This window comes from Lithobates pipiens, unplaced genomic scaffold (genome assembly GCF_037356315.1).
Source record: "Lithobates pipiens isolate NorthernLeopardFrog02 unplaced genomic scaffold, aLitPip1_a1.2 Scaffold_16, whole genome shotgun sequence".
Taxonomy (NCBI): domain Eukaryota; kingdom Metazoa; phylum Chordata; class Amphibia; order Anura; family Ranidae; genus Lithobates; species Lithobates pipiens.
The window spans coordinates 610,856,595-610,872,784 of record NW_027507748.1 but is presented as its reverse complement, the minus strand read 5'-3'; the positions used below and the strand labels follow the sequence as shown (position 1 = coordinate 610,872,784).

Genomic DNA, 16,190 nt, shown 5'->3' with positions numbered 1-16,190 from the left:
AATTCAATACTGACTCCAAAATTTGATAAATCCCTAGATGAACATTCTGCATTGTGTAGCTTTGGACAATCATGAATATTATTTTTATTCTAAGTAATATGAACTGCTTTGTGCCCCATTGCAGAGGTAAGGATGAGTCTCTGTGATTATAGAAGAAAAGTTGGGGGGAGTGGAGGCCGTAGTACACAAAAAAAACATTCACATTTTCTTAGTACGCAGTACCAGTGTTATAGGTCTACTGCTAAAAATCCCCCAAACCCTTGCTTTGAAACCAAAGTTTGTAATTCTCTTGTTGTGTGTCTGTTTCTACATTTCTTGCTGACATTGTTTTGTTTTGCCTACAGTGAGCCACAAGCAATGTGTTACATTGAAACATCCAATCTCGATGGTGAAACTAATTTAAAAATACGTCAGGTACTGTAAATATGTTTTCCTCAATACTCTCTTTTCCTTTTCTACTTCTCTATTCTCCTCCAATCATCTGGCCCCTTCATCCACCTCCCCTGTCTCTCTTTAATGTATATTCTTCTTGTCTCTCTTTGCACATTACTCTTTACCATCTTTGTTTCCTATACTTGTCATTGAGTGTATAACAGGGAGACTAAGGAACTTTTTATTCTACAACGACATCATCTCATAAGCTCTTCCTCTGCCTCTGACCTTAACTATGAACAGGTCCTTCAAGCTCAGTAGTAAATAAATAAAGATGCTACCTTGACTTATCCATATATATAGACTCACAAATGGTTTGTTGGGCGGCAGGGGCCTTAGGCCGCGTACACACGGGCGGACTGTTCGCCCAACCTTGTCCGCTGAACAGTGTTTGGGCGGACAGTCCGCTCATGTGTGGGCTTTCAGCGGACAGTTTCAGCGGACAGTTGGACGGACAAAGTCTTTCGGAAATTCCGAAAAACTGTCCGCTGAAACTGTGTTTGAGCGAACAGTCCGCCCGTGTGTGGGCTTGTCCGCTGTACTTTCGAAATGAGCGGACTGTTCCCGCTCGGAAAGTCCGCCCATTTCGAGCGCGTGTACAGGTAGGCGGGGCCCGCGAAGGAGACGTCGCGGGCTCCGCCGCCTGGAATGGGCTTAAAGGGGAACCCCAACGCCGAAAAAAATCGGCGTGGGGGTTCCCCCCAAGTCCACACCAGACCCTTGTCCGAGCACGCTACCCGGCCGGCCAGGAAAGGGGGGCGAGCGAGCGCGCCCCCCCTCCTGAGCCGTACCAGGCCGCGTGCCCTCAACATGGGGGGGTGCCGCGCGGCCCCCCCACCCCAAAGCACCTTGTCCCCATGTTGATGAGGACAAGGGCCTCTTCCCGACAACCCTGGCCGTTGGTTGTCGGGGTCTGCGGGCGGGGGGCTTATCGGAATCCGGGAGCCCCCTTTAAGAAGGGGGCCCCCGGATACCGGCCCCCCACCCTATGTGAATGAGTATGGGGTACAATGTACCCCTACCCATTCACCTGTGAAATAAAGTACAAATAAAAACACAACACAGGGGGAAAAAATATTTTATTGCACAGCCGGGGGTCTTCCGTCTTCGGGGGTCTTCTCGCCGGACTCCTCCGCTATGTGTGTGTAGCTCTTTTGCCAGCGGAGGAGTCCGGCTTTCTTCCTCCCCGCCGCCGGCCTCTTCTCCCGACTTCGGGGGTCTTGTCCCCCTCTTCGGTTCTTCTGCCGGGCCACCGCGCCTGGTCCGGTGGCCCGGTCTTCTGTCGCCGTCTTCCGTTCTTCTGTCGCCGCCTTCGGTTCTTCTGCCGGGCCACCGCGCCTTCTTGTAGCTCTTTTACAGGCGGTGGCCCGGTCTTCTGTCGCCGTCGCCGCCTTCCGTTCGTGTTCTTCTTCTTGTTCTTCTTGTTCTTCTCCAGGCGATGTTGACACGTCGCTCCCTCCGGCCGGAATGCCAGAGCCGCCCTGCGCTGTGACTTATATAGTGACAATGGGGCGGGGTCACATGGTATATGTCACATGGGTTGATGTCACATGGTGACCCCGCCCCCTTACGATGTCATAGTCCCCATGTGACATCAACCCATGTGACCAACCCATGTGACATATACCATGTGACCCCGCCCCATTGTCACTATATAAGTGACCGCACAGCGCGTCCCCGGCATTCCGGCCGGAGAGCTCGTCGAGTCAACATCTCCAGGAGAAGAACAAGAAGAACAAGAAGAAGAACACGAACGGAAGGCGGCGACGGCGACAGAAGACCGGGCCACCGCCTGTAAAAGAGCTACAAGAAGGCGCGGTGGCCCGGCAGAAGAACCGAAGGCGGCGACAGAAGAACGGAAGACGGCGACAGAAGACCGGGCCACCGGACCAGGCGCGGTGGCCCGGCAGAAGAACCGAAGAGGGGGACAAGACCCCCGAAGTCGGGAGAAGAGGCCGGCGGCGGGGAGGAAGAAAGCCGGACTCCTCCGCTGGCAAAAGAGCTACACACACATAGCGGAGGAGTCCGGCGAGAAGACCCCCGAAGACGGAAGACCCCCGGCTGTGCAATAAAATATTTTTTCCCCCTGTGTTGTGTTTTTATTTGTACTTTATTTCACAGGTGAATGGGTAGGGGTACATTGTACCCCATACTCATTCACATAGGGTGGGGGGCCGGTATCCGGGGGCCCCCTTCTTAAAGGGGGCTCCCGGATTCCGATAAGCCCCCCGCCCGCAGACCCCGACAACCAACGGCCAGGGTTGTCGGGAAGAGGCCCTTGTCCTCATCAACATGGGGACAAGGTGCTTTGGGGTGGGGGGGCCGCGCGGCCCCCCCCCTTCCCCAAGGCACCCCCCATGTTGAGGGCACGCGGCCTGGTACGGCTCAGGAGGGGGGGCGCGCTCGCTCGCCCCCCTTTCCTGGCCGGCCGGGTAGCGTGCTCGGACAAGGGTCTGGTGTGGACTTGGGGGGAACCCCCACGCCGATTTTTTTCGGCGTTGGGGTTCCCCTTTAAGCCCATTCCAGGCGGCGGAGCCCGCGACGTCTCCTTCGCGGGCCCCGCCTACCTGTACACGCGCTCGAAATGGGCGGATTTGCCTCCTCCTTACGTGGGCGAGTCCGTTCATTTCAAAAGTTGAGCGAACTGTTTGCCCAACCTTGTTCGTCAAACAGTCCGCTCGTGTGTGGGCAAGTCCGCTCATGCAAATTTTGAGCGGACTGTTTGACAAACTGTTTGCCGAACAAGGTTGGGCGAACAGTCCGCGCGTGTGTACGCGGCCTTAGTAGGCACAAAACCAAACAACACAATACTTACATACAAATCTTACAAACTTTTATTAGAATAGGCACATAAAATACTAAATCCAGGCCATCAAATATGGATTTGATGGACTGAATTTAGGCCATCAAACAACATATTGGACCAAAATTGGACACAGTACACAGTAACAGCAGTATTCCAATCCTCCCCCAAAGGGAAGGGGCGTACATTGTAACTACAACAAACAGATACCTGACATGTTTCGAGACATGTGCTTTCTCAGGGACAACAAAATGGATACCATGTCATTGTCAGCAATAACATAGCGAAAAGCAACTAGCCTGAGATCAAGTAGTTAAAGTGTTACTAAAGGTAAAAAAAAATGTTTTTATTAAAATAACAAGGATGATATGCTCATCTGCTCTGTGCAATAATATTGCAGAGAGTGGCCCTGAACCTCCTTTTCTGGGGTCCCACACCTTCAATCTTGGCTCCCCCTCTTCTTCTTTTAACCCCGTAGCAAGCCACTTGCTATGGGGGCTCACCATGCATGCTCATTCTGGAACAGTACGTGTCTTGTGGAACCACGTTCCATAGACACACACAGCAATACTTAGCCCTGGCCCCTGACTCTTCCTCACTGCATTTGATTGACATTTTTTGCCTTAAATTGGTTCTAAAGGCAGAAGTTTTTTTTTATCTTAATGCATTTTGTGCAGCAGCCCCAGCTTCCCTAATACTTACCTGGAGGAGGGAGGGGCCATGATTGCCAGAGAGGGACCCAAGAAGAGGAGGATCTGGGCTGCTCTGTGCAAGACCGTTACACAGAGCGGGTAAGTATGACATGTTTGTTATTTTCAAGCAAAAAAAAAATTAGACTTTAATATCACTTTAATGCAGGGAATGCATTAAAAGAGTTGTAAAACTTCATGTTTTTTCACCTTAATGTATCCTATGCATTAAGGTGAAAAACACCTGTCAGTGACTGCCCCCCCCCCCCTCCGTTGTACTTACCTGAACCATTGAACTTGACCCGGCAGGGACATGCAGTCTTTCTGCCCGGGGTTCTCGGCTCTTGATTGATAGCAGTGCAGCCATTGGCTCCCACTGTTGTCAATCAAATCAAACGCGAGTGCTGGAGGGCAGGGCTGAGTTCTGCACTTGGGCTCTATGGATGCCAAATGCTGGACTCAGTAGCGCGCCCGCAAGGTAGCCTACTCGGGGAAGCACTTCTCCGGGGGGGGGGGGTTATCAGATTATCAGATGTGGGGAGGAGCCGCGAGAGCCGCCGATGGACCCCAGAAGAGCAGGGTCGGGCCACTCTGTGCAAAAGGAGCTGCACAGTGGAGGTAAATATGATATGTTTTTTTTTTGTTTTTTACCTTTACAATCACTTTAAGGTAAAACAAATGATGGCTTTAGAACCACTTTAAAAGCATAGTTATACAAGTGAGGAGATCTGATCCTTCACTGGAGAAATGGGGGGAATTCAACCAGACTATTGCAGAGATCCCCTCAGGAATGCTTCATCTTAAGTATATTCGGGTCCAACGGGCAGCATGGCTAGCCACCACCACCCAGACAGGGAGGCAGGCTGCTCTGCTGCATATGTTTGGGGTCGGGCACCAATGTAGCGCTTTTTCCATATAATGAAAAGTTTAAAAAAAGTTTTTATGAAAAGTTTTTTTTAAACTTTTCATTATGACTATTTTGGGGTATTTACCTTTCACTTCAGCAACAGCCCTAGAATATATTCTGTTTATATTTCCACAGCGCAGGTTTTTAATTATAACTTTTTCCATATACCTTAATTTATTAACCTTAAAGCATACTAAAATTTGGAAGGTTACTGGCTCATACTTTAAAGTATAAGCCAAAATAATATGTCAAGTGTGCGTGCTATTTAATCCAAATTGTACTTTATGGAGTTGTCCTGTACATTGCGGGTACAAAGAATTTCCCAAGAAATGTCATCTCCTGCTCGTGTGATTGGCTGCCTCATTTCCCCAGCAATTTTTTGCTATTATTTCAATCATGCATAGTGTGCTTTAGCCACAACACATAATGATGCACAGAGGTTCATGCGCTGTGTGTTGCTGTGTGCTTTAGTGCAAAAAATTGTGCATTGCTTTTATGTATGTTGAGGGCCATGGGCCCAGTCACAAAAAGCTGCCTTAGTGCAATGTGCTTCAAGGCACAAAAATTTGTGAATTAGTGGATATATGTTATATTATGGCAGGAATGAGCCCTAACTGGCAAAGGGAGAGCTGCCTTTTTTATTTTTATTTTTTGCAATAAAAGTGGAACTGTTTTTACGTATGTTGAGGAACGTTGTGGGACCATTTGCAATGAGCTGCCTAAACCCAATGCACTTGAAGACACAAAAAAAAAGCATACATGTGTACATGTTATACACATGAATAAGCTCCAAGGCTGGATTCACACCTATGCAGTTTTAGTGCTTTTTGCATTTTGCAGATTTAGAGTCCATTTAACATTGTTTCCTATGGAACACGATCTGTAGTGCAAATCTTCAAAATGCAAAAAGCACAAAAATGCCATAGGTGTGAATCCAGCCTTACTGGCTAGGGGAGGATTGCCTTTTTTCAACAAAAATGGAGTAACAGTTGGCTTCGCTCCCATCTGCATTATTCTGCATTTTTTTCCTTTATTTCTCTGGGCAGGTGCGTTCACGTGTGCTGCTTTTCCCATCAATATGCTTTTAAAGCACACTGATCCATCAAAAAACAGGCTACACAGATGTGAATTAGTGCTATTAAAAAATGGTCCTTCAAAAATAGGCTTGCTGCCATCCCCAGGAGTGGTTGTAAACGCAGGCTGCGTAAATAGGACATGGTGCCTTATTTTCTGAAAAACAGACAATTCTGATGAATGTCACCTCTGGGGATATAAGATTTCAAATCCACCATGGTAACAAGTTGTTTACCAAACCAGCGCCTTCTTTCGATATAAATAACTTTGAAGCACCCTGCCAGGTTATAAAAGAATTATAACAATATGTATGTGCCTCCTTATAATCACCCAATAAATTATCAAGAAGCAGACCCTCATTTGTCTTTTCCGCAGATGGAACAAGTGTGATTTGCCTGGGCTAAACATAAAAGTGTTTTATGCATAATCCAGCGGGAAGCAATTAAAAGAAATCACTACGTATTTGTCATTTGTCATTTTTTAAACATTTTAAAGATGTAGATAAAATTAGGGTTACGGTGTGTTGTCATTTGTTCTTAATTGAACCCCAGTGGACATACACCGCGTGCACAGATGTGAACATGCTGTGTGTTGCATTGCAAAGCAATATGCAAGAGCTAGTTTTAAATAATTTGGGGCACGTTGTGTGCCCTTTTATAATGAGCTGCCCAAACACAATGGGCTCAAGGCACAAGAAATTGAATGTTTTTAGTGTGATTTAATGTGCACACTTATAGTATGAATGAGCCCTAACTGGCAAAGAGAGGATTGCAGTTTTTGCAACAAAAGTGAATGAGTTTTGCTATAGATAAACAGACAAGTGTAATTGAGCCACAGGTTGGCTTCTTCCTACCCATTTGCATAGTTCTGCATTTTTTATTTTTTTGTCAGCAGGTGCAATGACATGTGCTACTATTCCCATTGATAGGCCTTTTAATGCATGCCAATGCATCAAAAAACAATTATGAAATCTTTCAGCTGAGACACATCAATGCACCACACATGTGTGAACTAGTAGCATTAAAAAGATGGCAAACCCCTACACATGAGTAAATCTGGATCCACACTAGAATTTTTTTTTTTCAACCCAGTGGGCTGAATGAAAAAGAACTGAGAAGTCGACATACTAACACTGGCGATGTTAGTGCAGCGATCTCCCCTGCTGTGCTAATGTATTCTGACAGGGGGACTGCCCCTCTGCCAGAGAACACTGATCAGTGCTCACAGCCATTAACTGCCAGTGATGCTTGGATGCCAGTTGGAGGATTCTATTCCAGCATGCCCATTCGACAGAAGGCGGTTGTGGGACCGGCTTCTGTAGAACAGACAGCTGTACACATGGGCCGAAAGTTGGCCTGTTCCTGCCGACCAGACGATTTTTTGCCTGTGTGTACAAGTCTTTAATTGTGTTTAACCGCTTGCCAAACCAGCTACCGCAGTTATGCTGTGGCAGGTTGGCTCAGCTGCTCAAATCACCTTAGGTGTACATCAGTCCCTTTAATGGCTATAGCAGGCACGAGCGTGGCTGGCAGGTGCAATGTCCGCCAGCCACCCGTGATCGCTCCACAGAGCCAGAATGGGGATCTGTCAGTGTAAGCAAACAGATCCCTGTTCTGACAAGGGAGTAGAGATAGATCATCTGTTCCTAGTGATTAGGAACAGCAATCTCTCTGCACTCCCAGCCAGTCCCCTCCCCCCACAGTTAGAAACACCTTCCTAGGGAACGCTTAGGCCCCTTTCACATGGGGCTGTCTGTTTTTACTACTCCGCTTGCTCAGTGGGGATTGCTGCATCTGATCTGATCCGCCAGACGGATGGAAAATAGGACATCCATCCATCTGGATTTTGCAGAGCGGATCGGGGCAGATCGGATGTCAGCGGACATGTCACTGCTGACATCCGTTGAGCTCCATTGAGCTGTATGGAGCGACCGTTCAGATCTGCCTGAAAAAACTGACAGGCTGATCTGAACAGTCCGCCTGTGTGAAAGGGGCCTAAACCCCTTCATCACAGCCTAGTGTTAACCTCTTCCCTGCCAATGTCATTTATACAGTGATCAGTGGCTATTTTTTGCTCTGATCACTGTAATAATGTCACTGGTCCCAAAAAAGTGTCAAAAGTGTCCGATCAATGTTGCAGTCCTGCTAAAAATGCCATAAATATATTCCCTATTTTGTAGACGCTGTAATTTTTTGTGCAACCAATCAATATACGCTTATTGCGATTTTTTTTACCACAAATATGTAGAAGAATACATATTGGCCTAAACTGATGAAGAAATTTGTTTTTTATATATATTTTTTTGCATATTTATTATAGCAAAAAGTAAAAAAAAATTTTTTTTTTAAATTGTATTTTTTTGTTTATAGTGCAAAAAAGGTGGTGGTGGAGGTGATCAAATACCACTAAAAGAAAGCTATATTTGTGGCAAAAAAAAGGACCTAAATTTTGTTTGGGTACAGCGTTGCATGACCGCGCAATTTTCAGTTAAACCGACGCAGTGCCGTATCGCAAAAATGGCCTGGTCATTAAGGGGGTAAATCCTTCCGGGGATGAAGTGGTTAAACATATTTTAAGGTCTTATTCACACAAGATGCAGTGGGATGCATTTTTACTGCTTTGCAACTGCACAGACCATCCGAAATCCAGGTTACCCTATGGGCATAGTCTACACCAGGGGTGCCCAACAAGTGGTCCCGGGGGCCACATGTGGCCCACAGAGCCCTCTGATGTGGCCCGCGACCTCTTTCCCTGGGATGGCAGGTTGGCAAGCCCAGATTGCAGGTTGCTGACCCGCCTTCCCAGAGCATCAGTGTTGTGAATGAAGCCGACGGTAGAGGAAGCAAGCACATGCAGAGCAGAGCCACATAAGCCAAGCTTCCTGTGCTTCCATGTTCTAGGCGGAGTGATACCAAATGCCCTCTGCCTGGGACAGCAGCAGCTGGCGATAACTGAATGGAACTCACTAAAATCACAGTGTATGTAAGGGCATCTCTGTTCTGCAGTGGTTATTGGGCTGCTTTCAAACTGATCTGCAGGTGCACCTGCAGGTTACCTGCACTGAGCCATAGACTTCTGGTTTTACCTGCAGGTTGGGGCGCTTTCAGAAAGTGCACCAAACCTACAGGATATAGTAGAATTGTATGGCAAGTGCAGCTAACCCACAGGAAGACCACAGGTGAACTGTGCTGCACCTACGGCGTGGGTAGACCACAAACCATCAGTGTAAAAGCTGCCTTAGGCCCCTTTTACATGATTGGTCCAACCCAATCGAACACTCTATTCACCTATATGGAGCGTCAGATGAAAACATACTTGTGCCAGTTTACACCCGCCTACCCCAGATCCGATCTGCTAAAATGGATCTGTCCCCTTCCATCTGTTCGGATCAGAGGGCCCATAGAGTAGAGTGGGCTGTATCTGTGTCCACTCTGCATATGCAGAGTGGACACGGACCTGTCATCCGCCTGCTCTGCTCACTGTGGCCCGTGACTGGTTACTATGTCGCTTAAGTGGCCCTCGCTCTTCACAAGGTTGGGCACACCTGGTCTACACTCTAAGCTCTAAGCCCCGGTCGGACATTCTGACAACCAAATCCATTGGATTTTGTCTGACAGATTTTGTCCGATGGATTTTGTCCGAAACTGTTGCATACACACGGTCGGACAAAGTTGTCGGAAAATCCGATTGTACATAGCGTGATGACGTTATTTCATTATGACGGGACTACGTTCAGGCTAGTAGCCAATATCTTTGGTCTAGGAATTTGATCTGAGCATGAGTGGCACTTTGTCCGTCGGAGTAGGCTACACATGATCGGAGTATGTCCGATAGGAGCATTTTGTCGGAAAATTTTACGGACAAGTTGGAAAACTTGGTCCGTTGGATACTCCGATGGAAACAGTCCGATGGAGACCACACACAGTCAGATTATCCGACAAAATGGTCGGATAGGACACATTCCGTCGGAATCTCCGACCGTGTGTACAAGGGCTTACAGTGCAGTGGAAAAAAGTACAGTGCACATAATATCCCAAAGAAAGAAAATGGAAGTGACGTCAAAGGAAATGCAGGCTTAGGAAAAATGCACCACAAATGTATGCAAATGCCCCTAAAAAACGTGCCAAATGAGCATGCAAAAACCCACAGTAAGTGTGCAATTTCTGGTGTAAATGGGCCCTTAAACTCATAGGTGGGATTGGGCCCTCACTCTTATGCTTAGTATAGACTAGAGCTGCACAATTCTGGCCAAAATGAGAATCACAATTTTTTTGCTTAGAATAAAAAGATCACAATTCTCTCACGTTTTAAAATCTTTCACATTATACAAAAAAAATGGGCTAACTTTACTGGTCAGTTTTTTTTTTTTTTTGTTTAACCACTTAAGGACCAGGCCTCTTTTTCAGACTCGGTGTTTACATGTTTAAAACAGTTTTTTTTTTTTGCTAGAAAATTACTTAATACCCCTAAACATTTTATATTGTTTTTTTTCTAACACCCTAGATAATAAAATGGCGGTCATTGCGATACTTTTTTTCACACCGTATTTGCGCACATTTTTTGGAAAAATTTCACTTTTTTGAATAAAAAATAAGACAACAGTAAAATTAGCCCAATTTTTTTTATATTGTGAGAGATAATGTTACACCGAGTAAATTGATACCCAACATGTCACGCTTCAAAATTGCGCCCACTCGTGGAATGGCGTCAAACTTTTAGCCTCAAAAATCTCCATAAGCGACATTTAAAAAATTCTACAGCAATTTTTACAGAGGAGGTCTAGGGCTAGAATTATTGCTCTCGCTCTACCGATCGTGGCGATACCTCACATGTGTGGTTTGACTGCCGTTTTCCTATGAGGGCGCTGCTACTTTTGAGCGCGAGCGCGTCGTGACGGGGTATTTTTAAAAACCTTTTTCTCTTCTTATTTATTTTAATTGATTTTATTTATTTTTACACTGTTTTAAAAAAAAAAAATTGATTACTTTTATTCCTATTACAAGGACTGGAAACATCACTTGTAATAGAAAAAAGCATGACAGGACCTCTTAAATATGAGATCTGGGGTCAAAAAGTCCTCAGATCTCATATTTGGACTTAAATGCAATAAAAAAAAAAAGTCATTTGAAAAAATGACATTTAAAAAATGTATCTTTAAGAGGTATGGGCAGAAGTGACGTTTTGACGTCGCTTCCACCCTCCTATGGTATAGAGACGAGTGGGGGCCATCTTGGCTTCAATCGTCTCCATAATCAGCTAGGAAGAGGACCCAATCGCCTCCACCGCTACTAACGGCTCCGGTAAGCGGCGGAGGGCGTGGGAGGGCGGCCGGGGGGGGGTGTCCCTTCTCCCGCTGCCGATAGCGGTGATCTCGCTGCGGAGACCACCGTTATCGTACAGACGACCGGCACCTGAAGAGATGGATATCTCGGTTGTGGCAGGAGCTGCTGCCGTTACCGAGATATCCCTCTTCAAAAATAGGACGTACATCAGTGTACACTGGTCGTTAAGTGGTTAATTCATTAAAGTAATTTTTTAATAAAAAATTGCATTTGAAAGACCGCTGTGCAAATACAGTGTGACATAAAATATTGCAACAACCACCATTTTATTCTCTAGGGTGTCTACTAAAATATATATATAATGTTTGGAGGTTTTAAGTAATTTTCTAGCAAAAAAAAAAAGATTTTAACTTGAAATCAGCAAATGTCAGAAAAAGGTTTAGTGTTTAAGTGGTTAAACTTTTTTCGGACAAAGTCTATTCCATTGACAAATTGTTACAATGTTTATACTTAAGTTCAACTGATAAAGAATGTTTTGATTGTTGGCAGACTGCCCAGTTTTTCTCTTCCTTTCTTTTGATGGCTGTGGCTTCAGAAGAACAGAGAGAATTCTTTGCATAGAAAGAATTGTGAAACACTTTAGTTAAGATCGCGATAACGATTCTTGACGATTAATTGTGCAGCTCTACTATAGACTCTATTGTTAATGTGATCAATCAAAAATATCTTGCAAAACGTATTACAGAAAAAGACAAAGGCTTGTCCATATAAGCGCTGCCCTCTAAAGAGCATTCTTCCTTGCCTCGCTTTTCTGAAGGCTTTTGACAAACGCTGAGGAGGTGATATGTTGCCTCCTCACTGACTGTTTTAACCCCTCAAAGCCTGCACCTCCATACCCCCAATGGCGTCACTTGACAGGTGGTACTGCCCACCAAACACGACACCAGGTAAACTTATTACCACTCTGCAAAGCATTATGGCTGTGGTAATTATGCAACCCCGTCCAACTGCCTTTTGCAGCTTAGGGGAGAGCAGTGAATTCTGAACCGGCTGAATTCACAGGTATCGGATATACTGCTCCTTTAAAAACAGGCTTGCCCTCATCCCCAGTGGTGGTTGTAACTGCAGACTGCATGATTACTGTATAGCTGGCGTTACATTTCTGGATTTTCAAATTTTATATTTTAGAAAAAAAACTGACAAATCTGATGAATGTCACCTCTGGGGATATAAGATTTCAAACCCACCATGGTAACAAGTTGTTTACGAAACCAGCTCCATCTTTCAATATAATTAATCTTGAAGCAGCCTGCCAGGTTATAAAAGAATTATAACAATATGTATGTGCCTCCTTATAATCACCCAATAAATTATCCAGAAGCAGACCCTCATTTGTCTTTCCCGCATATTGGGGCTGAAAAAGTCTTATTTGCCTGGGCTAAACATAAAAGTGTTTTATACACAACCCAGCAGAAAGCAGTCATAAGTACGGTAATCGCTAGGTTATTTTTCCTGGCATTTGTCTTTTTTTTATGCATTTTAAGGAAGTCAATACATTTAATGTTATTCTGTATAGGAGATATAGTGTTATTAAACCGAATGCTTGATTATAAGAAGTCATATAACTGAATCCATGCTTGTGGCAGGGTCGTCTTAATAGCATCATGGACCTGTGGGCCTACAATGGAGACAGCACAGTTAACCAGACATCAAGTAGATAGGAGGCAGACAAGCAAAGCTTCCCCTTTTGGGTGGAGCTCCACATTAACTAAATGAACAATCATTCTGTACAGCAAAGAAAGGGTGGGAAAATGGTACATACATAATATAACAAAGCTGTGCTGTGCATATAATATGATGAATAAAATAAAATTAGTGCGCTAATAGATATAAAGTGCAATCAGTGTGTATGCCAAATGATAAATAAATATAAATCAATAAAGTGCTATTACCAATATATAAATGCTGATAAGTAATCCAAAACAGTGTGCAGGTTAAATAAGGTAGGTGAAGTAAATACTCATAATTAAAACCAGGTGCTAATAAAATCCAATGCAATGTGTCTATAAAAATGAATATGCCCACAAACACAAGAAATAGATAAATAAATTCATCAAACAATTTCCATTTCCAATGCGTGTATAAATAAATACAGAAATTGATGTATGAATTCAGTTATATGTGAGGACAGTGCAAACATATAATGCACCACCAATTAAACTGTGATGTGCTACTCCAACAGAACCATACCATATAATATGTGTGTCACCTCCTATGATTCCATTCACATTCACATGTAAAAATAGTAAATAGCAATAAAAAAAAAAAAACAGTCCTTCCTGCTTTGTTCTAACTGCCGATCAATCCAAAAGAGCTAGGGATCACCTTCTCTGTTAATTATGGACCATTTGCCATCGGCTTTCAGGTATTCTTAGTCAAAGAATATGTGGAAAAAGTAAACACATAATAGTGTACGACTATTTTCAACAGGGACACACGAGAAAACAAATCCCAGCTATGCACTCACAAACCGCCCATAGGATAACAGCGTGTGATCATGGGGGAATCGGTCAGGCTCACTTCTCCTCACAGCCTTGCCGTGTGGACGAACTCCTATGGCTGACATCACTGGCTCCTAGTCCCGACGCGTTGCGTCAAGGTCACGTGACTTATTCATGGGAAATGAGCCATGTGTAGCTCGTGGGGAGATTTATGCTCTGAATGCGTGGGTTGCTATAGTGACAGGAGTCAATTGTAATCATCATTCAGTTTCCTCCAGACCATCAATGAAAGACTGAAAGTCACAATAGATACAATTATATCCATTTCGCTTCCTACACTCATTACAATTGTTGCAAGTTCACTGACCTGTTTAGTACATTAACATACATCTGTAAACCATAAATAGTGATACGTAAAACATTTTAAAATAAATCCTGACACTGCCCCAATGACATACACTAGCGCCATATTGTCTATATTATAAAAAATTATTTGATAAATTATTTGTTTTTGTGCATATAATATATCTGCTAGATTGATGCCTCCCCAGCACTATGACCCCTATACACCCCAGATATCCCCCCATCACTCTGACCCTTCTACATCCCAGATATCCCCCCAGCAGTGCCCAGGTATGCTCACTCATTAAGACAGCCCAGGCTTGTGTTTCCCAGAGCTTAGTCTTTCATCCAATTTCTAAATGGCTGCATTTGTATACTTCAAAAGCCATAAAGGAATAGTAGTGGTTAAAAAAAAAGCACTTGTGGGTTTAATTGATCGTTTTTTTTGTATAATTCTCCAATTTGGAAAGGAGAAAAGATGGACTTTTGTGGTGCCAACAATACTACCTTATATATAAAAAATATAAATTTTATTGTTACAGAAACCATAAAAGTACAATCTTAAAAACATGAACACATGTTGTGCAAAACAAATCTCCCTTGAAAGTCTAACCTGGGATATATGACACAAGCCCATAATCACACAAAGTTACATGAAGACACAATTCTTAGTCCCAATTGATAGGTTGGTGTCCTCCAGTTGCTTAATTCCCCAAGGGGATAACCCACTTCTTCAGGAGATAAGGGGGGGGGGGGGGCAAGTCAACAAAGTTCAGCACCAAACAAGGGAGGGCACAATGGCCTGGTTAGACACACATGTCAAATTGCACCCTGGGGGCAGGTGTAGGAGTAACAAATAGCGTCAGTCACCCATACAAAAAAATCAAGTATCAGCAAAATACTCCAGTCAGTCAAAATCTGAACAGTGGCTAGTAAGAGCCAGTGGGATGGAAGATTTAGTCATAAAATAACCCAAGATCACCTGGCCTCTCAGGAGTCTATCTTTTCTCCTTTCCAAATTCTCCTTTAAGGGGCGTGGGAGGGGGTGAGTCCTATACCTACATACTTTTGCTTATAGGTGTCCTTCGTTCCCATCTCAAAATGTTGGGAAGTATGGTATAACAGTGTAAGTTTAAACAAAATTTTCCATATAATCTTACATCTTTAAAAGCAATGACACTTGGAGCGATACACACAGTGGTAAATATTAGAGATACAAACGGGTGAAAACTGCATTTTTTTTGCCAAATCTTTGTTATGATTATTTACCTACCCAGAAATTGTAAAGTCTCAATTTAGGCTTCCTTCATACTTTCTGATCTGGTGGCATGGTGGGATCCAGGAAGGTGCTGGGGGGGGTTACCTGCGCCTCCAACCCACCCCCTCCCCCAGATTTTAGTTATCGGTATATTTTAACAATGGCCCTACTGTCAGAATACAATAGCACAGCGTAGAGGATTCCTCCATCCATCTCACTTGAGTGGTTAATGGGAAAAAAATTATCCATGTATGGCCAACGTAAGACAGTTGTTTTTTGCTTGAGCCAGCTCTCTTGAAAAACACGTTTTAATCATTTTTTTTTTTTTTATACCACTCAATTTTACCTTCCCATCACTTGCCGACAACATGTGTAGCTGGAAGAATTTAGAATATAATCCTTGTATAATACAACTTGAGCTTCTCTGGCAGCAAAACAGTCAAGGCTTTTGCAGATTCCAAATCCCCCGAACACACGATTTTGAGCCAGTGTCTGAAAGTAGCGCCAATTCAGTAAACGCCAACAAGTATAACTCTGGCTCCCCTTAGATCTTAAGAGGCTTATTAAAGGAAAAGTGACTGTGTTTCCTTTATCTGCTAAGGCATGCTAGAGCACAAAAAGCAAACAGATATGATTTCACTGAGCTGTCCCAAACATGGCTCAGTGAAAAGTATTATACTGTGTTCTGGCATCTTCTACCACATTTGTATCTGTGTGTATGGTTCTAGTGTCATTTCAATATAGGGGCAAAAAGGGTTTTTTTCTGCACGCTCAGCAGGAAAGGGGGATTACAAAAATGACACTTGAACTCTCATAGATAACCCGTTTGTTATTAATTTTATTTACAAGGATGATAAATATGCACAAAGCACTGTACAAATACAAAATTGGGGGCGTTCATT

At 44.0% G+C, this 16,190-nt stretch overlaps 1 protein-coding gene across 1 annotated transcript in view; it reads left to right on the top strand.

Moving 5' to 3' along the window:
- The window catches only part of ATP8A2 (ATPase phospholipid transporting 8A2), a 1,022,388-nt gene that overhangs the window by 224,044 nt on the left and 782,154 nt on the right, over positions 1-16,190 (top strand). Inside the window, exon 8 of the mRNA XM_077484049.1 lies at positions 345-414. Coding sequence (XP_077340175.1) covers positions 345-414 — 70 coding nt within the window. The remainder of the gene's footprint in view (positions 1-344; positions 415-16,190) is intronic.